Genomic DNA, 24,315 nt, shown 5'->3' with positions numbered 1-24,315 from the left:
GGGAGGCACACCGTGTCAGAAAAGGGGGAACTAAGACCGATTCTCTATAATACAAGAGGATTGCTTTGAGTTACACCGTACAGCTCAGGGGAGCTGGTACACCACACCACACTATTCCCCCAACTATGGTTTCCATGGCAGGTTGCAAAGTTGCAGGTAGTCTTGGCTTGCACGAGCTCGATGCAATCACCATTCTACAAGCTCACAGGAATGGCTGGCAAAAGGTCGTACTGCACATTTCTACAACCTTGACATGAACTTAAAAGAGGACAGGGCAGTGACTACGAAGCAGGGAGGTGGGGGAAGACAGAAAAATAAGGGCTGAGGGACAGACATGAGGTGCAAAGAAAAGTTGAAAAACACCAAATTAAAAACAAAACAAAACAAAAAAAAACAACTACAGACCAAACAACACTGGCTATATCCTACATACCTCCAGCAGCAACATCAATCCTAGTCAAATCCATGAAATGAAGTCAACCAAAACGATACCTCTGTTTCCACAAGACTCACACAACTCAACGTGTGGGAACTTCCATTCCTCTTCACACCGTTACCAACAAATGGAAGGATGTCTGGATATTTGTTTTTCATCCAGATAACAGGACACATTTTTGCCATGTTATATCTAACAAGCAGATATTCCTGTACAACAACCAGGGTTTAGAGGGTACTCTGAAAACACAAGCCGTTAACAGAACTGAGTGGTTGTGCGCTGATTCCAGGTTGTGTTTAAACTGTAGCAACACCTCGAACAGGAAGGAGAGGGACACATTTGTCCATACAAGTGACAATAATTTGGCTTATTATTGTAGAGATGGCAACTACACTGAAAAAAGTCACTGAGGTACAAGCCTGCATAGATAATCCTCCAGAAGACATAAAACTGTCATGCTTTCAGGTTTCCTCATGGGCACTACTCATGATAAGGCTTTTTAATCAGCACAGAAAAAGATGAGGCCAAAGGGGCTAAAACAGGTCTCCAGTACAGGAAGTTTTGCACTTTGGAAAAAAAGATATTTAAAAGTCTCATGTTAGAATTGGAAGTCACTGTTAGGATTAATAGCACTAATCAGGAACTTTATTTTTAAGCAAGTATTCCCAAACTGGAAAACCCCAAGATGTTTTTGGAGGGAAGGAGAGAGAGGGAAACTCAGCACACAAATTAATGCAAAAATAGGTATATTTCTTAACCCACCTGCTATTAGGTCATCAAGAGTGTCGGTAAGCGTCTGTGCTGGAGTGGCAACCATTAATCCGTCTGGTTCTTGAACTAAGAGCCCCTGCCCAGCAATTTGCTGCTGCTGTCCTACATTCTGCTGATTCCCTAATGCTTTCTGAAGTTCAAGAGACTCTGTCCCATTATAACCTAAATTACCAGAAAAATTACATTGCGGTGCTGGCAAAGGCTGGATAGGGACAAACTCTATTTGTTCAGCAGGTGGTGGAGACTGTTGTTGCTCGTCATCTTTAGACAAGATTGTGTCAACCTGAGGTAACCCTGAAAAGTTATCCTCTGGCAGACCCTTATCGGCTTCCACTTCTGGGAAGACCCCTGTAAGTGGGCACTGCTGCTGCAGGGGAAGTGGTGTGTCTGTCTGACCTTTGGTCTCCAAATATTCTTTGGTAAACTGCTGTTGGGTTTTCATTTGCAACTGCCTTTCCACCTTCTGCAGCTCCTTCAATATTTTCTTCTTCTTCTGTACTTGTTCTTCTCTGTTCTTTTTAAGTTCTTCAATCTTATCTTTATTTAAAGGTTCACCTTGAATTAATTCCAATGATTTAAGTTGTGCTTTTTCAATAGCACTAATTCTCTGTCCAAGTTCATTCAGCTTGCCTTCAGTCTCTTCTACTATGCATTCCAAAGGCTGGTATGGGTGAAAAGGTGGCAGTAGGTCCTTATCTGCTACCTGCAGGGAACTTGACTTCTGCTTGGATGCACCTAAGCACATGAAAAATGTTTGAAAAAATGCCATGCTGAAGATACCCCAAACCTCCCCTCTCACCCACCAAAAAAAAAAAAAAAAATTAAAAAATAATAATAAAAAAAAATCTTTACAACTAACACTGCACATGTGTCAAACCACAGAAAGGTAAACCCTGCACTCCATGTTAAGACAAGAAAGGACAAAGCATATAGCTGGAAATATTCAGTATAGATCCTCATATCCCTTTGAACACAGCTATTGTAATCTTAAGGAATAAGGAATCTTTATGGTTTCTGACATACAGGACAATGCATCTGGGAAGTGAAATCAGCACGAAGACTAAGGCAATTTAAATAATTTACTGAGTTCCCAAAGTTGTTCTGGTGGGCAGAACAATTAAACGGAGACTATCTTGCAGAGGCTAACGTCCAACAGCAAGGTTAGAAGCAAAAGTCATCTATATTTGAGAGAAGACTAACTCTACAGTAAGATCTGTATTTTGAACTACTATTTCTCCCAACACTACAGCATCCCACCTCTACGTTACAAACAGAATCCTGCCAGTGCAGACTTCATGTATACAAATATATTTTCAAGCTTTAGCACCTTTTTAAAAAGTTCTGAGACAAAATTAACAGCTTGCTTGCCTCCCTCTCTCCAGTAACAAATTAACAATTCTGCTCACTATTATGACTTAAAAAAAATCATCTTCAAGACGAGCCTAGGAAGGAACACCAAGCCAGGGCAGCACTGCTCGGAGCGCTCGCTGCCTTCAAGCCACCCAAGGCAGCTTTCCCCAAAGCCACGGCTGTGAAACCTCCAGCCACATCTTGCCAATAGGAATCTATTAAGTGCTGAAATTGTAATTATTACTTCAGTGTAAAAAAGTTTAACTAAAAATGTGGAAGGTTTTAGCCCAATCAAATAATTTTCTGCACTAACACTCATTTGCTATACCCAAAGTGATACATGTAGCTCTTTAAAAAAAAAAACAACACCAAAACCAAACAAAAAACCCCCAACAAACAAACAAAAAAAAGCAAAAAAGTGACTATTTACAAAGCAGACTCATACAATTAATCACTACATAGGGAATTAAAATCATGTACAGTTTGAGCCATGGCTTAATAAAGTTACCTAACCATCACACAGTTTAAGTGAAAATCTGGATGCAAGAACTAAGTCCCAGATCAGTCACTAGCTCTGGAAGGATTAAGTTTCCTAAAACACCGATTTATTTCTCTCTGGGCCTTGCTTCACCAAAATCCTAATTCACGAGTGACTTCGTTTTGCATTGCTGTCAAAACAAAAGTCACACACACCTCACTCTGAAATTAATCTTTTTTTCAGGAACCAATTGAAAAAGCAACAAAAAAGTGCGAATTTTCGCTTAAAAGAGAATTTTCTCTTAGAAAGAGGAAACATTAAAAGAGAATTGAACCAACTCTGTGCTGAATACCTTCAACAGATTTTCTGGAGTGAAAGCAAACCATATCTAAATCTAAGGGAAATAACAAAAATCTTAATAACCCCAGGAAACACCCCAGCATCAACCACCCCTGCAGACACCCTTCAGTAAGCTCTTGCTCCAGCTCAGTACTTTACACGGCTGCCTTGTACAGGTCAGCAGTGCAACCTGAATACCTGTTCCAACCCCTACTATTATTGTCTCTGAACCGTGAGTCCCAAGACAATTTCTCAGAAGACAATAAAGAAGTTGCCTAAAGTTTAGCAATAACTTGCTGTGTGCTGGTTGGTGGATATGGAGCTCAAGCCTGCCACTAGCTGCTGGCCGTTCGGCTTCGTTGGGTACTTCGGTTTATCTAGTTACCCTTTCGTTTTAAAAAGTGTGACTTATCCTGTAAGCTTTGCAGACCACTCTTGAAAAATATATTTGCACTCACCTCCGAAATGCTTGTCTACATCTTTGTTAGAAATTAACAAAAGTCACTTGGTGTCTTTTGAAACGCAGCTGCTCCACTGCTGAAGCAGCAGAAACATTACAGCAGCCGAACCGCTGATCACCCCTGTCTTTAGGATGCGACTAAGACGGGAACCCTTTGCACTGCTGTCTAACGGCGTTCCTAAGGGTACCGTACCATTTCCATCCTAACACAAGCATTCCCCTGACCTGGCAGCTCTGGACAGCTTCCATCACGCTGTAGGAAGGAAAAGTTGCAGTTCAAATACCCCCCAGATAATAAAGTACCAATATTGTCCTCCTTAATTAAGTCCCACCCGGGGAGAAAACAAGCCTGTCATAGGAAAACTTTTCTACAAGCACAAGAGAAAGGAAAGAGCAGAAGCACAGCCTGGAACTGAGAGCTGGACTGGGCAGAGGAGCCAAGGGCGGTCTCAGAGCGGGCAGCGCTCCCAGACAGCAGCTCAGACTGGGAATGACCATGGAAAGTTGAGACAGTTTCTGAAGACAGGCATTAGGAAACCAGCAAGCGAAGAGCTGGACTCTCCAGTTCCAGAAGAGGTGCGGAGATTTACTTTAATCAGCTTCTAATTAGTTAGAAGGGCCACTTTTCAGGTTCCAGAACACCCTTTCCATGCCAGAAAACAGTTGCAGCCTGTAATCTTGGGGATACTGGGAGAGGACGAGGGGTAGGAAAAACGTTTAGCAGATCGCTAAACCTGACACGCACACCTGAACAGGCAGTTCAAACCAGAGGGGAAGATGTTGTTGGTAGCTTCGAATATGTAGGCACCGTAATATAATATAATAATATTGGAAGTATTTAAAAGTAGCAATTTCCTTTTTTATCCAAATCTCTTCTATATTACAATATCCTGAAAAATACTGTGCCCATTTTAGTGAATAATTATGAGCAAGACACTACTTTATACTTTCACTTTTGAGATACATAAGTACAGTAAGACTCAAATATCCAATCATAGGCCAGATCACAATTACTTCAACTTTTTTTATTTTGTTCATTTATCTATTTGTGGAGCATTGATCTTCTACACAACCAACCAACTACAAAATTAAACCTAGCAATAATAAGCAGTCAGTCCAGCCTCTGAAGCAACTGTTCTGGCCACTTTCAGAAGACTTGTTTAGTATGAAATGAAGATTGAGGATCACTGAAATCCAGATGTTGCTACACAAATACCACCTGCCATCAGGTAATCGTGATTACAGGACAAAGAATAGTTTGGTTGACAGAAAATCCAGAGTGGTTACGCCAGGAAAGCCACAGAGTACGGAAACGACCGTTTCCCAATTTATTTTGTGAACAGTAGCACCAGTTGCTCTTTTATTCCTATTTCCATCTTCCCACGGGTTCTGGTCGCTAACCTGACCGACTCAGCCTTCACCACCGTTCCTGCAGAGCACGCACATGTCTTCAGCCAGTGTTTTGACCAACACACACGACTCAAGGTAAGACCCACTCTGCACAAACAGACCTTCCCAACCATTTCTCTTGACTTCTTATTCTCTCCAGGAAAGGAGAGGTAGATGTTTCCTATGGAAATCTCCTGTACTTCTCCTGTACACTGTAGATAATCTCCTAAGTACCTGAGTTGCAATAGTCTGTTCACCCAGATGAGCTCCCCCAAGCACCGTTACTGGTCCCCTGAGCACCCGATAACGTGCAGGGAGGACATCATTACCAGTTTTTAATGCCTTCTGGCTGCAAGTGTCATTTAAAGGTCCTAGACACTGTGAGCAAGAGTTCGGAAAAATAACCTTCATATTCACAGTCCCCAGGTGGCTCTCCTAAGCAATTAAACTCTTCTCATTTAAATTTGTTTAAAACACGTTTACTCTTCATAGGGTTGCTGCCTACGAACAAGTCTGATACCGTATTTCATCCTGAGTGCTTATGATTCTTAAGAAACTTGCTCTTCTAGCCCTGACTTCTAATCCATAGGATGGCATCTTCTCCTAAGAAAGAAGTAATTTATATATATATACCCTTCCACAATGAATAGAGCAGCACAGGTGAGATGCTGCCAGGCCAATATAAACCTATGTAAAACCAGCTTATTGATCCCAATGACATTGTTATTAGCTGTACCATCTACACTTGCCAACACCCAAACAACAGCCTCGTACTTGCCAGCAGCAGCACAGGCAGGTACTTGGTGCTGTCCTCTACAAGTCTGAGGACAGAGATATTTGCTCCAAGGAAGTGTCCAAGAAACATGAAGTAGATACGTAACTTTCTTACATCAATGAAGCCTAGTTCAGATCTTACCCTAAAAGCACTGATGAATTAGCAAGGACAGACATTTGTTGTATTTTAGAGCAAGCGACAAAAGTTTAAGAAAAATCACTACTTTATTTTTAAGGTCTTTTCAGAAGATTAAAAAGACCAAAGGTTGGTTTTTACAATCCATTACACTCTTCAGGAAGTTTCTGTCAACACAACTTGCATTTCAGCCTAGTGGTTTTCATCTTGGCAACCACCTGAAACAGTTTACTTTACTTTTTATTAGATGAAATGCTGGGACTTGTTTATAGCTCCTTAATTTCTACAGTTGTTAAATAAAAAAAGAGTGGATCCAAATGAAAACAGTTAAAATCCAGAGTATTCTTCCAGCATAAAAAAAGTGACAGCAAGAAAAAAAGTCAACTGTGTGATACATATTTGTACATTCAAATCCATCATCTTTGCTGGAACCAATACCTCATATATAAATCTGTATGAATCACCAGGCCATCCTGACAGGTAATATTACCTAGAACTTTAAAAACAAAGCCAAAACAGCAACAAACCCAAAATACCAGATTCAGTCTGTTCCTCGCTTCACAAAAGGCAGATGTCAGACAGCATAAATCCACACTTTGTGCTTTGTTAACAGAATTGCTTGCTCACTGTTCTTGCACTTTAAGGTTTTTTAAAAATCCGACTTCACTCAGAAGTCAAGAGCTAGATTTGCAGTCTGCAATTAAAATTCACCAGTCTCATCAACAGGAATAAGATAAGCTCAATATTGAATTTTCATGAAAATTCTGTGTTTTACCTGTAATTCATATCAGTAGGAAATTCAGCTCTAAGAAGCTGAGGAAACAATCAGTCAATCCATATCCACACAAATGTAAAATACAATATTGTATAATCAGGCTAACTGGGCAACAAAAAAAACAGCCCACTTTTCCCAAGTAAATTAATCTGCTGTATTGTTTTTAATACATACTTAATTCTTCCTTGTAACGAACAGGATGATTTGTGGAGGGCTGAGCGATCAGATCAGTTTGTATTTTCACTACATTCCTCTTGCAAACCATGCAGTATTTTTGTGAAACTTTATCACTCCTGCAGCTGTTCATGGAAAACTTGCAGGGAAGGGGTGCAATGATATCCAATGGTTGCATGGCTGAAACCAAGCCAAACTGAACTCAGTTGTCTGACATTCCAAAATTTGAGTTACTTTCCAATCTTAGTCTTCTTCCCAAGTTTCCTCTGGTGGTTTGACAGTATCTAACTGGAAAATTGCTATGTGTAGTCAGCGGCAAGAAGGTGACTGAAGCTTCAAAGGAGCAGAATTTCACAAACCACCATGAAAAGATTTTTATACATTTGTGCTCTTGGGGACCTACATGTGTCTTGGTTTTCAATCATCTGCCTGCACTGCTAAAGATTCACATAAAAGAATAACAAGTCTTTAAAAAGCCTACTAAGAAAGTATTAGTGAAGTTAGAAAGCCATGAGGCATGGACTGTTGCATTTCACTTGGTAACTCATCCTGGATAACTGGGTCAGCTGCTGGCCCAGGCAGAAAATACGGCAGAAGTGGCAAGAGCTAATCAGAAGACGATGAAGCCCATGAAACAACGGACAGGCAGCTGGGCTGTGCAGTAGAGAAGTCTGAAAGGAGTCAGAATGGAAAAGCAAGAATATCGGCTTGCTTTTTTAATGCCTTTACCTCAAGGAGAACAGTATAATCCTTCTAGTTCTACTGTTAACCTGGCCCCTATTTCAATTAAACCACACAATGTATGAGATCTCTGCCAGTATATAACTCAGTATTAGGCATAAAAGTCAGATACTGGAGTAAAAAAACATTTATTGAATTTGTAGCTATTGAAGCTACGTGGAATCTGTTCTTCCTTCCTTTCTCCAAGCCACGAAACCGCTGGGTTAACATGGGAATACAGGGGTATGATACCGTATATTGAAAGTCTCACTTAAAAAGCTTACAGATTCCCAAAATCCTGCTCAACTTTACAGGAACTCTAGTCTCCTTCCCAGGGATTCAAGGCAGATGTGGACAGCTTTCACGTGGATAACTTAAGTCAATAGACTTAAGGTCAATAGACCTTATTCCACTTAGGTCTTGGGGAATTCTAAAAAAACATGCCCTGCAAACGAGAAATGCTGCAAGTTACTGCCCACTTAAACACAACAGTGGAGAAGTCTAATGACAGCATGTTGATCAGTTTTAAGCACTCAGTTAAGGCCAATTGGTTCATTTGTAAGCACAGTTTCAGGTTAGCTATGAAGTAAAACAAGTCTGGAGTAAAACTTACAAAATAACCATTACCTCAGCGTCCAAAAATAAGATTACTTTAAATGCTGACATATTTAAAGACACCTTACATAGTTCAACTAAGAAAACAATCCTGCTGCTTTCCACAGACTTCCTGAGCATCCTCTTGTTGCACTAGGATGTTGTTTTTAAATCATGTTCTAAAAACATGCCGTGGGTTCAGGCCGCTGCGCTCCCCAGGCACGCTCTGCACAAACACCGCTGGGAGCTTCAGATCCCACCCCATCAAACATCAGCTTGCACTTACAAACCAGACAAGATTACCAATGGCAACGCTATTATACCAGCTGATTTCCTGAAGAAATCCACCAGCATTCCTTTCGACCACGTCATGTGCTGAGCACAGAGACCCCCTCGTCCCAGGGAACCAGATGCAGGGGCACGTGGAGCTGCAACACAGCCACTGCGCTTTACACCCTCGCAGGGTAAAACAGGAGAGACCCTCTGCTCCTGCAGAAATAGCACATTTGTTTTTTCTAGCCAAAAGACTCTCCGTGTTGAGCTGCTGCATCAGAATTGCTGCTGGCTGCTCAGCAGCCCTGCCCACATTTAAGTAAGGGCAGCAGCAAGTACAAAACCCCAAGGAAGGGTTGGGATTTTGGCTGCCTCTCCCCGTGAAAGCCCGGAGAGCTGAACTTTACAGGGATTTCACTTTTACACGGACACAACAGACACATGCTAAACACAGTGCACTAAAACCATCCTTCCTAAGCACGTAAGAGTTGAGGTCTGTTCAGTCCCTTGAACTAATTCTGCTTCTTCTGTCGGCTGATTTCTCTTCAGCTCTGTAGCCGGTTACCATCTCTGCATATCACCTTTATCTGAGTCTCTCTAGATCCACTGTCAGCTCTGAAATGTTTCTCTTTTCAGTTGCTAAACATTGATATTAAATCTTTTGCCAAAATAATTACGCAAATGACAACTATTACACACGCCTTCTCACTTTACTGAAGAATAATAATGTAATTCAAAATTTGACCCTAAATTCATCTTGAGAAACCTCACACCATATTTGAATCATAACAATAACACACAAGTGTATCCTGGTTTTGTACTTGACAAGAACTCTTCAGGAAACAGGCCGTTACTATCGCATTTCTTGCAAAACTAATCGAGGTCCTTAGAAACCCGACTGTGCTGAGGTTAAGGCTGAGTGCTCCTCTCCTCCCTCCAGCAGCCAAGAGTTGATACAAAACTCAGGGGGCTGCTTCTACCTGTGAAGGCAAGAAATTTTGTCTTCCCCAGGATAAGCAATTTTGTTACATAAGAACTGAAGACTGCTCCCCCCCCACCACTGAAATAATGAACATGCTTTTATCCACACTCCTTTTTGCCCCTCGTCTCCCCAGTCTAACAATGAAAGTCGGGTATATTAAAGCCACGTGAGTACAAGTTCAGAATGGAAGTTCAGCAAAGAACACTAACTATCGCAGTTAAAGTAGCGGAGTAGGTGTCACTGCAATGGTCACACAGGGTTTATCACAAAAATCCCATTCTTTCCCTCAAGATCTGAGACACACACGAGCTTTGCACACAGAGTTTTCAGGAATGCTTCGTCACCCCAGTGACACTCCGGATTGCCACTTCTCTTGCAACGCATCCCAGCTTAGTTTCGCTGACACGCGTGAAGCATGTCCTGAACCTCTGAGAACAACTCCATCTCTCTGTGCCAGCTCCAACCACACAGGACTGCTAAAGACACGCCTGAAGTATGTGCTGGCGTTTGCAATAAGGTTTTTTTTCCTAATGAGAGCTATTTCTTAAACTACAATCAACTATTTGCTTTCCATAATTTGATTAAATAACACAAGACTTTAAGCTTATAACTTTAGTCTTCTGACTCAGTATCAACTAATCTCTCATTGATTCCCACACATCATAAAATGTACTCTCGGAACACTAACCCCCTTCGCAATACTAATAGTTATTTAACTGTAAGGGCACACACGCTGGTACATAGCTTTTTGCTGTTTGATTTGAACCAGAAGTTACATACTCTTTTCATTTGTTTGGTACTCATTTTTATGAAATCCAAAGTATCAAGTGTTGCACATCCCAGGAAAATGACACAGTAACTGCATTTGAGAAGTCACACACGTGGCCTATATGCATGGAGAGAGTCACGGCTGCACACTTACACACTATTAGGTACACAATTTTTTTCTCTCTTCATTTGTGCCCCTGGGCTTTTTCATTTGTTTGTTTTTGGAAGCACTAGGCACTTCCAGAATAAAGGAATTAAGTAAAATTAGCTACTAGAGCTTTGGATGCTGTAATATTTAATATCCTCGTCCAAAACTGTAAATCATCAGGAGCTGCAGTTTGTAACTTTCCACTTGAGAATCTGCTTCTCCTTCTGAGCTGACTTAGCAGACATGAAGAATTTGCTACACAATCCATAGCTGGGAATGAACTGCTAAATTCATCATTTAATGAATGCAAATAGTTTTAACCAGTTGGTTCAACCATGTTCAAAGCAACAACCCTGATGTTATGGTTACTCACAGGAGTACTATTACTAATAAAACAAAAATTCTCTTGTAAGTAGATCTGCATTGGCATTTTATAGTGCCAACGTGTTTACATTGCTACTGCAGGAACAGAAAAAAGTTGATATATCAAGTTCATGGATAACAGTTGCAACTATTCTAGACGACCAATGTACAATATTCAAAAGTTAACACCACACCTAGAGCTTATTCATGTTTTTATAAGTCTGCGCTATGGCAGTTACCACAATCATTTTCTTCCAAGAAAAATTAGAATTAGCATAATTCTACTAAATTAGAATAAGCATAATGAAATTAGAATAACCAGTGTTACCATACTGTAGAATACAAGAAAACAGGGGAAAACTATGAACTACATAAAACAGTTTTAAGTTACACTTCATTAGAGGAGTTCAAGAATTGATGGGCTATACTATGTATAAGCTCTAATAAAACTGCCCCCAGCCCATCAGTTTCCAAGTCACACATATTCTCTGCGTGGCTACATACTAACCTTTCACCACTCCCAAGAGAGGTGGCGAGTTCTCTTGAGGGGTTCTGTCAGGTTCCTGGGGAGGTACAACCATAGCAAGCGTATGCACCGGTACACGTGGAACCTTAAAACAAAGCCACAGATACACACTCAGATTAAAAAAACCTTTTCAACGGACCAGATCTTGAAGTGTTAATACGAAGATACATTTCTACAGCAGACCTCCATTCCACTCTTCCCAAACCAGGACACTATGCTTCCTCTTAGTATGACCTGTCCCATGATATTTTATTGTGGACAATATGTCAAAGTTCACTGTTATTCTTCACAAAATCCCAGGCTGTCTTGGCTGGAAAACTGTTAACATCTTTTAATCAACTAACTCCACTGAAAAGCTGCCTCGCCACCCTGCAGAACTCTGAATTTACACAATGTATTTTCTTTCCTATAACAACCAAAATCAGCAACATTTGAGGGGTGCTGTCACAAGGGTTTAGGACTGTTGAACCAAAACACTGAGCAAACACAACCAAGAAAATAATATTCTTTTGAGATACTGGGTTTGGGACTATCCCGTCTACGGAGCAGAAAAGGGAACAAAGTCCATGCACTCTTCAGGACACTGCTGACAATATCAATCAACTCTCTCACTCCCTACCATTTTCAAATGCACAGACTTTTTTTAATTCTTTCCACTGTATATGTTAACTTTTGAAGTTAATTTAGATGGGAACTACTAAGGAAGTGCTCCTTTGCAACATTCATGGTGACTTGGGATAAGGGGTACAAATTACTCCCGGGAAATTCCGATTGGACAAAAGAGGAAAATTTTTCATGATGAGAACAATTGGCCATTGGAATAATCTCCCCTGGGAAGTGGTGGATTCCCCACCACAGGAGACTTTTAAGATTCGGCTGGACAAGGTGCTGGGCCATCTCATGTAGACCGTGCTTTTGCCAAGAATGGTTGGACCAGATGATCCTCAAGGTCCCTTCCAACCTGGTATTCTATGATTCTATATTTAAAAAAAAATCCCTTATGCCTTACCTGAGACTGATCCTGAGATGGAGGCGTGAGCTGAGACAAGTCTGCTGCAGGAACCGACAAAACATTGTTTGGGTAATCCAGCAAGTAAGAAACGACGTTTGTATGTCCTCCTTTGGCGGCTTCAATGAGCATTGTTGAGCCATCCTGAAGTGAGATTTTGGAAATAAAAAGCCAGAAAATGAATTTTGCTACTTAGTGTAGCTCTGAAGATGTGAATTAGACCATTTAAAATGGCACATTTACTAATCCATTAAATCAACTACGTGGTTCTTTCAGTAGCTATGATAAGCGCGTAGTTTTAAGTGAATACCTTGAGCCGATGAGTAGGATCTGCACCGTGAGCCAGAAGGAGCTCAACAACTGCCAGGTGGCCTCCCGCACACGCCAGTGACACCACCGTGTGGTCATTATTAGCTGTAGCCCTGTTAACGTTGGCACCTATAACACGAAGGTCTCAGAGTTAAAACATAAGGAAACTCTTTTTAAAAGAAAGTATCAACAATTACAGTATCTTCTGGAACAGGCTTTTCTAATCTTCCTAATTCATACACACTTCTAGGGTAAAAGAGAGGGATTTTGAGTAACTGATGGCTTCTACACATCATCCTCCTCATCTCGTAAAGACAAGGCAGTAACGACTGATAAGCAGTAAGAGAGAGGGAACACTTATGATATACAAAACAACTTCTAAATTGTCATCCTAAACGCTTATCAGCATCACTACACGGTGCGATTTTTCCTGTTTCAGAGAGTATTTGAGGATATGTTTTCTCTGAAGGAGGACGGCTTTTTTAAGAAATAAAATATTTACTGTACTTCAAATCTACTTATTAACCTATACAGAGTAGGAAAAGTAACTAGTAAAATATGTTGTGATTCATTGTATCATGAACCAAATGACATTCAAAAAACCCTTAATGGTTTGACAAATGCTCATACACACGTAACCAGATTAATTTTGGAGAAGGATCACAAACATGCAGAATTGTAAGATGGCATCTTAAGCTTTTAAATTAGTTATTTAAACTAGTAGCTTACCTTTGCTAATAAGGAATTGCACAGTGCATAAATGACCAGCTCGCGCAGCCTTCATTAGTGGGGTTCTCCCACCTTCAGATTCGTGCTCCTATTGTAAAGAAGAAATAACAGATGTATAAATAGGCAAAAATGATACCATTGTTTCAGCTTTTGAACCATCTCATGATGGGACCAGAACTGCCTGTCTCGGTTGATCTATCTTCTAAGCTAACTGTAATCAATACAAACTGACTGGAATCAATTTTCATGTTACCTTAAATACTGAATCACACTGTCAGAAAGCGTTAAGACCACATACACACTGTTAGCACACAAGGAAGTTTCCCTACTTCCATATCCCTTTTTATTTTAATGTTCAAATGCACAACAGACTTGAGAACAGTAACACCTTGTTTCCTCCTCAAAAAGGGACAAATATTTAACACAAATACAATCCAGCATCAGGAAGTATACAAATAACTACAAACTGATGTGCAACAGCTCTGAGAGCTGTCATGTGCTGCATGCCAGACCTTTAAAATCGCAGTAACGTCCGAAGTGCAGGCAACATTTTTAAAACATGCTGAAGAGGATCAGCACTGAAAATGAGACAAATCACTGCAGGTCACAAAAAGTGTCTGAGTAAGAGGATTGGAGAATAAATCAGACAGATGACGAAAGGATGATACAAACCAACAAAAAAAGGAACAAGTGACAGGAACAATTTTCTAATTTAAAAAGTTTTTGACTAGTGGAAAGATGTGGTTGAATACAACTGTATTAGAGAAGTTACAGAACTAGAAAATTTGCCTGCTATGTAGACATGATCAATACCACAAAGAATGCCGACTGATACATATCAACCCTCCCACAGCAACAAGGGTAGAGAACATCTTCCTGGGAGTGTTTTTATTTGTGCTCTGAATATTCGGTCTAATCAATAATATGCTAGAACTGTGGGGTTTTTTAATTAATATCTGGGAAGCCAAGCTCTAAATTCACTATTTACTTCTGGAATTGCATGTATATCTGACAGTGAAAGTTAACATTCAGTACTGTCAGTGGATGATACTGCTAATTAAAAAAATAAAAGGACAAGAATAGATTTGACAGAAGGAATCAACTCCTTCCCATAGTTTCAGTATTCCTGAAAACTCTGCACATGTCCTTCGACATATGGCTTGCTTTGGTTGCAAGCTGCACCTTAAGTTAAGTTTCTGTTCATACACTCCAGGAAGAAATCTCGAGCGGATCGCCTACTGGAGACTGACCCCGAGCAGAAAATACACACCAACCCTTTGCCATAACGGGGGTTACACTATCCCTCTCCTGTGCACTCTGGAGAGAGCGGACACGCTCTGCCCCTGCACCTTCCTAAGAGCTGGGTATTACTGTACACAGCTTTAACACACCTTTAAACTCCGCATCAGTGCTCTGATTTCTTTGCTTATGTGGTAGCATAACGCATAAGTGCACGCAGGCAGATAGGAAGCCTTACAGACTTACTACTAAAGTCACCTCTTTTTTTTTTTAGTAAGTAGATTCCACTCCCAGGGTAAACGCCTGCTTAGCTGTCGATAAATATATGCATGCTTTTGGCTTGTCTGCATGTCAGAAATATTTGCAGGACATGTAAAGCTCATTATGTGAGTATGTGGCCCTATAATGTGCAAGAATTAGTAGCATGCCCTTGAGCTCTGATGCTTGCTCTGGTATTTGGCATAGTTTTCCCTTCCTCAGCCCCTGCCAATAGATCATAAAAAGCCAGATGCTGCTGTTTGCCTTATGCACAGCAAACCCCTGGTACTGCCGGCAAATCACTCACGAAGCAGCTACGGATGCAAAGAGCTACTGAACACCACTTCCCTCGCTGAGCAGGACCAGAACATTACTGTCCAAACAATTTAATGTACATTTCTAAATCCTCACTGATGCCACAGCAAAGATGGCAAGAAGCAAAATTTATTGTAGGTCATCTTCGCTATATTCAAGATAGTGAAAAGCCATCCTACGTTGCATTCAAATGCAGCGTTTCAGATAACGAGCAGTAAGATATCATTATTTGCAACATTCTCTATTCCTAACAGACTTCACTGTTGGAGTCTTACACACAGATGTCAGGAGGCTTCCTCGTTTAAATGCAATGCAGTTATTCTGCCCAGGTTAACCAACTGTCACTTCGTCAAGCCGGCAGAACTTGATCCTCAACTACTACACACTGCAAACGCTTGCAGTACCACACGCACCATCAGTCCAGCCAAACTAAACCATTTGTGTGCCCACCTGCTGTGTATCTTCAAAAGTTATTGCATTTTGATGGGATTTTTCACATTCAGAAGATAGAAATGCATATTTTGTTTTAAGATGAAATTAATTCTATGACTTCAGCACTCTGTTTAGCCCTAATAAAGGCTAGCAGATAGCATCGGCTCGAGCTTTAAGGGAAAACAGCTAGAACAAGCCAAAACCAGGCTGAGCCAGTGCAGTGCCTTTGTCTGCTCACATCCTTTCTTTTACCTGAAATGGCCACAAATTTCAAATATTTTTTTTTTTTTTTTTTAGCTGCAGTAGATAATCGATATCAGGACAGAGAAAATGAAAGCTATCCAAAAGCATCCCCCATCAGCTTTCCAATGCACTTCTTCCTTATATTAATACGAAGTACATGCAAATGCTTATTTTGTAAGAACAAAAACTAGTACGGAGTACTCATCTCCAAAGCCAATTTCCCTGGCTATCTGCTCTGTAGGACTCACCACAGTGTTGTCTCTCTTCACTGCTCCAATTTTGAGAAATATTGCAGTTAGTATGGTCAGAAAGAGGTATAAAGGAGAACACCTATGCCAGCTTTGACCAGAAAAGCCATTCTCTAAACACCCAAGTGATGTGCTCCCCAGCTAATTCTGCCTGAATAGAACAAACACCCGAGAAGAATTTTCTGTAGGTTTGGGCACGAGACAGGCAGGAAGGGGAAAGCGAAAATATTACCCAAATCAGGTAAGAGTTTACATTACCTGCACCTTTTCCACTGGGACTCAAAAAGCAGATGAGAATCCAGTCAGTAATAATGACTTCCTTTCTAGACAAATCAATACTCCAGAAAGCAGAGCAAGAGCAGAAGCAGCTTACAGCAATCATTGATTTTGTTTTGTTTTGGTTTTTTTTGGTGGTTGTTTTGTTTTGTTTTGTTTTTTATTCTTCATTTTGAATTCTCTGTTTTAGGCAATTCCAAGATCAGCTACATAAGGGCTTCCCCCCCAGCCCCCGTTCTTCTCCTTGGTTCACAAGTATTCATGGTTGGCAAGTATTGTTCACTAGGATATTTTTTTCGAGTTCGTTTCCAATGTCATATGTTATTTCAAAGTTCTAGAACAAAATCTGCATTTTCAAAGTAAAGGTCCAACTGCTCTCTTCAATTCTTTAACAAGCTTCTCATCCATGACAACAGTGAACATGAATAACGGAAATCTAAATGTTATTCTAAGCAAAATAATTTGATTTAGACCAAGTTTTTGATGCAAGACAATAGCCAAACAATACAGTTCTTAACACTATGCCACTTTGCTACTTTTCAAGATCTAACTCCTATCAAGAAATACAGTATTCTAGCAGTCACCAACCTAATTGTCCCAGGTAACCTCCCTGAGATATGGAGCAAACCAGCATTTCAGAGGCACCTAAAATCTCAACTAGGCCCTCGTTTAAAGTAGGTATCTGAAAAGGGAAGACCTTACAGGAAGCTGACATGTAAGAACAGGTTTAACATAGCTCCTTGTGCTAACAGACTCCATGAGATAACTTGGTGCATTTGTGAAGGCTGAAATACTATTTTTTAAAAACAGGGTTTTAGAAAAACCAACAGAAGGGAGGGTGCAGGACAAAGATGACATGTCTAGTCTACACAGCGAGTCTTTGTATTTTTTAAGAAATTTAGATGCCTTAAAGCCATGCTCGTCGTTAGCATGTATCCTGAGGCTGCAGCTTACAAGCATCAAAGGCCAACCTCACCTGATGCTTGCCCGGCTCTATGCCCTCCAAAACAGTCTTCTTTATGTCCTCCTGCTTGTCCTGCGGAAGGAAAAAGAAGAACTCACGGCTCTCGTTCTACAAATAAATGTTGTTCTTGGTCATGAAGACCTGGAATGCAAACTTAAATGGATCAGATCCATCAGCTGAAAACTCTGTTTTGCTGGAATTAGGCAAGCAAGCACAAAGGTAAGACCAAGCAATGCAGCTCTCACCAGTTAAGACTCCTACCACAAGCCATTCAGATTGATGAGGAGAGCACAAAGGTCACACACACAGCATCTCCTTAAATACAAGATGACTTTTTGTTCACTACTGGCAAAAGAGAGGATTTCATTGTACTTTGCACCATCCAGAGACTGCAACACGACATCCAAAAAAAGCTAACTACAAAAATGAGCTTCACATGTCCTACAACCTTTTGCTTTATTTGTAGAAGACTGAGGGCCAAGCCTAAAAAGACCTGAAATCCCTGACCTTCCCCTGATGGTTCAAGAAACAGTATGGAAAAACGTGACAGCTTCTCAGATCCCTCCCTGTAACAACAACATAGCAATCTCCAGCACAGCTTCATTCAAATCCATAAAGTATTGGCTACTTTTGTAGATGTTTAAATCCTGCCTCATGCACACTGCATCAGACATGCAGTTTGTCACACACATAAAGGAAAGCAAGTTTCTAATTAAGGAGCCACGTTAGTGTGAGGGATGTTATCAGCTGAAGGCAAACCAATGATCCCTGTAATGACAAAAACAAATGTTTGTAAAAATATTTTGTCACAGGGGAAGAATCAAGAGGGAGTTTGGCATGTCTGTATTATTTTTTTTTTTTTTTGCAACTGGAGTTACGTGGATGCCAGGTAGCCAGTTTTAGTCTTTTAAAGGAAAGCCACGCATGGAATTTTAACAAATATAAAGAGCTTTGGGGAGAGCTTGACAGTGTAAAATGAGAAGAATGCAAGGACGAAGCTGCCCTCAGGGGTTCTCCTCCATCTCTCAGTTTCAGCATAAAATCACCCATGTATCTCGTAGTAGAAAGGTAAACTCCATCACTAGATCAACTCTCCTGTGCAGCTGAGCCTCACATACAGCTTCAAGGCAGCCTAGATTAGAAAATCCCAATTGAAAACTCTTTTGTGTACTTCCCAGCGGAGAAAAGGTGGGATCTTCTCACTGTCCAAAAGAGAACACACTCTCTTTTGTTCTCATCTACACTGAAACAGGCAAAGATGCAACCACCTTGTCAGAGCAGTCTTGCTTTCAAAAAGGAGACTGGAATCTCCAGTGCGCAGCATTTCATCCAGGTCTGATTCTACATTAAAAGGGAACAGGCATCCAAACAGGCACTTTTGGTTTATATATACAGCTTAAAAGCAGGATATTATTAAATATCACCAATAGTCTTTGTGAGCTTTACAGTCCTTAACCAAGTTCCTGTGGGAACACACATGCACGACGCATCTCTGACCTTATACAAGCTCTGAGATGAAGGTAACTGCTAGTAAAGACACAAAGAAGAAGAAAAAAAACCCAACTCTTATAGGAAAAAAAAAAGTCTCCTCTAACCTTTGAGATTAGTCAAATCCTTGCCATGCAGGTAAATAACTATCACTGAAGTGCTGGCTGTTTTTCCCTGAAGCTATCAAACCATACCACCGCTTAGAAAAAATGCTCTTAGCAAATCGTATCTCAGAGTTCTAATCTCCAAAATTTCACCCCCATTATCACAAAATCTGAAGCAGGTGTTTTGTCCCCATAAAGAAGCTTGTAAACAAGTAAAATTTACATTTGGTCCAGTGGCAGGAGCTCAGACTAAGACCCTGAAAGTCTCCAGTCCTGCAGCAATAAAGGCACCAGAGTGTGAGTAACGCACAGATGGGCTCACAGGCTGAAGGCTGCAGACGTGCCTCGTATGAAGTCACTCACACACTTGGCAGAAGCAAGCTGATTTCCAAATGCATACATTAACAGGGGAAGGTGTAGGCCTGCCAAGTTAGTTTTGCTACAGATTTTGACAGGCCAACTTTGTCCCTGTAAGGACATGGAAAAGTCAGATCTCTTAAAGAAGGGAATCAGAATAACTGGTAACAAGCCAGACTTCATAAACAATTAGTCACAAGGAGATACAAATTCATCAAAATACCATAGACAATTGAGCAGTCTCCAGCAAACAGAGGAGCATGTACTCTGACACTGTGCATTTCTAGTATAACTTGCCACTGCCGAGTTTTAAGGAAAAATTAATGACAAACAGAAGAAACTTCATCTCAGCCATCATTTTCTTTTAGTTCTCCTGGTTCTTATAAAGCCACATTCCTTAATGAATCTAACAGAGCTCTCAAGAACTTCACTGGTTCTTGAACCGAATTACATATTTGATATCTAGGCCAGATGATCAGGCCCTGAGAAGCAAGAGTTCCCATTTTCTGCTTGCAAGAACAGCAGCCTTTTTGTGCTGAGATGTGGCGGTAATAATCGCTCCCAGTTCAGACAACTCTACTGGGGACCAGAATCACCTGTCATATAATGATCATAGAATGGTTTGGGTTGGACAGAACATTCAAAGACCATCTAGTCCACGCCCCTGCCATCGGCAGGGACATCCTCCACTAGACCAGGTTGCTCCAAGCCCCATCCAGCCTGGCCTTGAACACTGCCAGGGAGGGGGCAGCCACAGCTTCTCTGGGCAACCTGGGCCAGGGTCTCACCACCCTCATTGTAAAACATGCTCAAACTTTAGCTCAAGGTTCTATTGTGAGATCGAGAAAAGCTCAACTGGACATGAGCAACACATAGCAACCAGTTCAGTGGAGTGAGCTGGGTAACTTCAGCAAAGCTGGAAGACTTCAGTTGCCAATGAGCACAACACAGAAAACCCCCTGACAGAAACATCTCCTGCCTTCTGCCAGTTTGGCTAACCCAGCATGAAAGAGGCCCTCTTCACACCTGCAGTCTCAAAGTCTGCACCTCAAATCCCCCTCAGACCTGACTTCCTGGCAACTGAAGACAGACTTGAGAAGCCAAGAAAGATCTGAGGTCTTGAAGTAGATGATACGCTTTCCAGATCCTGGTATAAAGGCTCTGAACTGGGACGAAATGGGAGAACGGATCACAACAGATCTTGACAGCCAGTGTTTATTATTCCTTTAACTCGAGAGCATTTGGGGAAGAAAGGTCAACTTACTTTCCTCAATCTAGAATCAGGGAGAAAAAAAATCCTCAAAAACTCTGCTCCTTGCCTTCCTGGTCTGGAAGAAAATGGAATATGCAGGTGCCTCACAAAACAATAAAGTAACGACAGCAGTGTCTACATCTCTACAGGTAAATAAAACATGGTTAGGAGACAAGCTCAGGCAGGGGATCACTGGTCCTTCACACTGCTAATTCCGTTCCAGCCTCCCTGGCACAGTCAAGAACCACAGGGGAGGAGGTCACCAGGTACTGCTCCCAACAGGCAGCACGGAAAATGTGACATCAAGCTAGTCTCCACTTATCTCAGAGGCCCTGCACCCTCAAGAATCCCTTCAAGACCTCACCCCACAACCCAGGGCTGTCCAATGTATGCTCCCAGTATTGTGTTATGAAAACACTGCTCTGGTGGGCTGCAACATAGCCGCTTTCGGACACAGAGGCACCGCCCCAGGCTCAATGACCTGCCAGGCCCCGTGCCGCACAGCATGGACACGTTCAGTGGGTGCCATTTGTCCTTGCAATCAGAGAACAGCCCTCAGCCCTCTTTTATTTTACTCTTTAAGATATAACCAGTATGCTCCTCAAAAAGGACCGCTCCACAACAGAGTAAGATGCTGTATGTCCGGCCCCTCAGTGACTGCGATATCAACCTTAGGTATAAAGAAGGTTTCTGGAAAACAATGAAACATCAGTGAAAGCGATGCCAGGAAAGACTGAAGTTGCAGGATGAAAAAGGAAAGAAAGAAAAGCAACTGGAGATGTACTTTCATTTGCTGTGCCTGAACGCTAGAAGGAGAGCAAAATTAACTAGACAAATGAAGACAGACTGACCAGGGGTCTGAGTCCAGATCAATTCCCTACTCCACCACAGGCTTCCTGGGACAACTTGGTGAAATCATCTACCCTCACCTACATTACTAATGAAAACTGAAATCTAGAAGAATAATCTCCCACAGTACTGCCAAAGCTTTTTCATACTGCAGCAGTAAGGCAACACCCTTCAGAAACCTTCCTCAGAACAATGACAAAGATAAATTTATTCAAAACAGCTTACAACTTCTAACAAGCAAAGCAACGCAGAGGTTCGAAAGGGAACTGCTCCAAATCTGAGGCACCTGCCATAAGCATCACAGTTTTGCAGGCATTTCCACATTTACTTACAGTCAGAATTCAAAACTGCTAGATTTATAGGGCAGGTCTCCCTTTCATGTGCAATTTTCCTTTGCTTCCTTACTGTCTTTTTCTTGAGAGCTCCTCATTTTGATTGGCAGTACAAGAAAATGCAGTAGAATAAAACTTTACTTTAGAAAGGCACGAGATTTTTCTCAGCAATACTGATCAGCACTAGATGCTAAAGGCCAAAAAGGTACTGCTCTCCTTAGTGATGAGAGGAAAAAATAAAAATGACACAATTTTAATAATTTGAAGTGAGATTTAAGTAGCAACCTTTGCATATTTTTAACAGTTTATGCATAGCAATTTATATTTTTTTGTTTCAGGCTTTGTTCTTCACTATGAGATACTTCATGGATTATACCTTTTTATAACCACATACTTAAATATTTTTTTAAATCCCCAATAAAACCCCCAAAACCTATCCTGCCTCTACTGAAGTGGCTGATGCTCAGTACCCAACACTGAATTGAGCAAAGTGCAGCAGGTGTGCCAAAAAAAAAAAAAACAGAAACACACCCCCACGCCCCTCATTAACACAACCTTCCTTCCCTGGTATGAAGCAGAACTTTACTACAGAAGAATTAATAAGGCCTGAAAAAAGGTATATTCGCAAAGAAGAGTGGAAATACTATTAATTCACAATTATAGCATGAATTTATTTATATTTGTAAATAGAAACTTAAAAAAATACTTCATTTAAGACTGAAATTTAAGTAACTTTATTAGGATGTTGATTTATCAGGTTCAATGATAAACTTTTCTGGCATTCTTATTATCTAAAAGGAACAAAAAACCCTAAAATATCCAATCACAACACCAACCCCCTCCCCAAACCAAAAAAAAACCACACACAAGCAGAGAATGTGGAAAAAGAAAGAATAGTGGGAGAAAAAAAAACCAGAAAGGCAACCAAAAGAACCCTCTTCCCTGCTTATGCCTTATCACACCTAAGGCTCCTAAACTCCTTTAGAAGACTAACGTATCAATTGCTTTTTACTGCTTAAAAGCCAAACAAAATTATATCCCTGGAGCTGATGAAGAGGCAGTGTTAGGTCTCCCACTAGATAATATGAAAAAGTCAAGACAATTATGTAAAACAACTTAGTTGTGATTAAATGCATGACAGAAAACAAACACTGTGAAAGCAATATGCTAAAAACGAGAGTTACAAGAAGAAAAGCGTTCTGGAACAAAGAGAAGAGATCATATTCTGCTGGTCTTTTAAAAGGCATTGCTTAGTTTGGGATTTTTTGTGTCGTAGTTTTAAAAAGTTAAGGACTCACAGTGCTCAGAAACTAACACTAAAATAGAGAAGTAGTAGCTCCTAACACTAAAAACGTTTTAAATGCAGAGCAGTGGAGCAGCTAAACTCTAACCCACAAGAGGCTGGGAATAATGAAGTAGCGTAACGAACAAAGGCAACGCAGAAATGCATCCTGCTAAACAATGAAACATGAATTACACTGATTGGAAGCAAATCCACTGTCACAAGTGTAAGCTATAGCTAAAACTTTTCACTGAACAGATGAAAGCTCACCCAATAAGAGCTTTTATTTTTTAGACCAAACAGAATATACAGGCTTTTTTAAAAGTTTCTTTCATGCCTCTTTTCACACCCATACATGAATCTCAATTGCTAAAATCATCTTCCTGCTCTATAAGCATATAAGCTTTGGCATAAATGACTTTCCCCACAAGATGCAGCAGAAGCCTTACCAAATCAGCACCAGCTTGAAGCAACACATCTGCAACATCGGTATGTCCATTTTCACAGGCATAGGTCAAAGCTGTATCTCCTGTCGCTGTGGTTGCATGAACATTAGCTCCTGGAAACACAACATTTGTTTGTTCTTATTGGACATCTCCTTATCAAGTATTTCATATCAGATAAACACAAAAATCAAGGCACTTTATCTGGGACAACGGCTATATCCCACTGACCAACAGTTCCACAGCCCAAGGGCATTGCTCTCATGGCAAAAATTGCTCTTGTAATAAAAATACTCTGAGGAGAGGGGATGAGCCAAGCCTTGGAACAAGCATGACCAGCAATCTAAGCACTTAAATCTATATCTCACTTATTCCTACATTCCCTCTACAGCAATGAAGGTTTCAGTTGTTACAACAAATAAAAGGGAATCCAGACAGTTGTCTAGACTATCCATTTGACAGGGAGCTCCATGCCAAGGAAAACCAGACAAAACGCACGTTATTGAATTAGTATTAATACTACAAGACCATAGACTTCTACACATTTCATTTCTTCTCTGCTCTTTAACATCATTTGCTTTAAAACCATTTTGTTGAAATAATTTGACTAGCTTCATTATGTGCCAGCTACACGAAAACTATGCATGGTTCTTGCTATGTAACGCATTATTCTTCAACAAAATGCCCACGTGATTAGCCATTTTCTTATTTTCAAGGTGTGAGATATTTA

At 40.8% G+C, this 24,315-nt stretch overlaps 1 protein-coding gene across 8 annotated transcripts in view; it reads right to left on the bottom strand.

Annotated features, from left to right (window-relative positions):
- The window catches only part of ANKHD1 (ankyrin repeat and KH domain containing 1), a 120,999-nt gene that overhangs the window by 39,629 nt on the left and 57,055 nt on the right, over positions 1 to 24,315 (bottom strand). For 5 of the 8 annotated variants that reach the window (XM_068417301.1, XM_068417302.1, XM_068417303.1 and 2 more), the window contains exons 10-15: positions 23,592 to 23,701; positions 13,504 to 13,591; positions 12,776 to 12,903; positions 12,466 to 12,609; positions 11,439 to 11,541; positions 1,199 to 1,942 (exon numbers count right to left, since the gene is read on the bottom strand). In XM_068417301.1, coding sequence (XP_068273402.1) covers positions 1,199 to 1,942; positions 11,439 to 11,541; positions 12,466 to 12,609; positions 12,776 to 12,903; positions 13,504 to 13,591; positions 23,592 to 23,701 — 1,317 coding nt within the window. Of the gene's footprint in view, positions 1 to 1,198; positions 1,943 to 11,438; positions 11,542 to 12,465; positions 12,610 to 12,775; positions 12,904 to 13,503; positions 13,592 to 17,490; positions 17,551 to 23,591; positions 23,702 to 24,315 lie in introns of all 8 variants that reach the window. The other 3 variants (XM_068417298.1, XM_068417300.1, XM_068417299.1) reach the window with 1 other exon arrangement.

The sequence above is a fragment of the Nyctibius grandis genome, chromosome 22 (genome assembly GCF_013368605.1).
Source record: "Nyctibius grandis isolate bNycGra1 chromosome 22, bNycGra1.pri, whole genome shotgun sequence".
NCBI lineage: Eukaryota > Metazoa > Chordata > Aves > Nyctibiiformes > Nyctibiidae > Nyctibius > Nyctibius grandis.
Note: the sequence above shows the minus strand (reverse complement) of the source record. Positions and strands in the feature narration are given on the sequence as shown.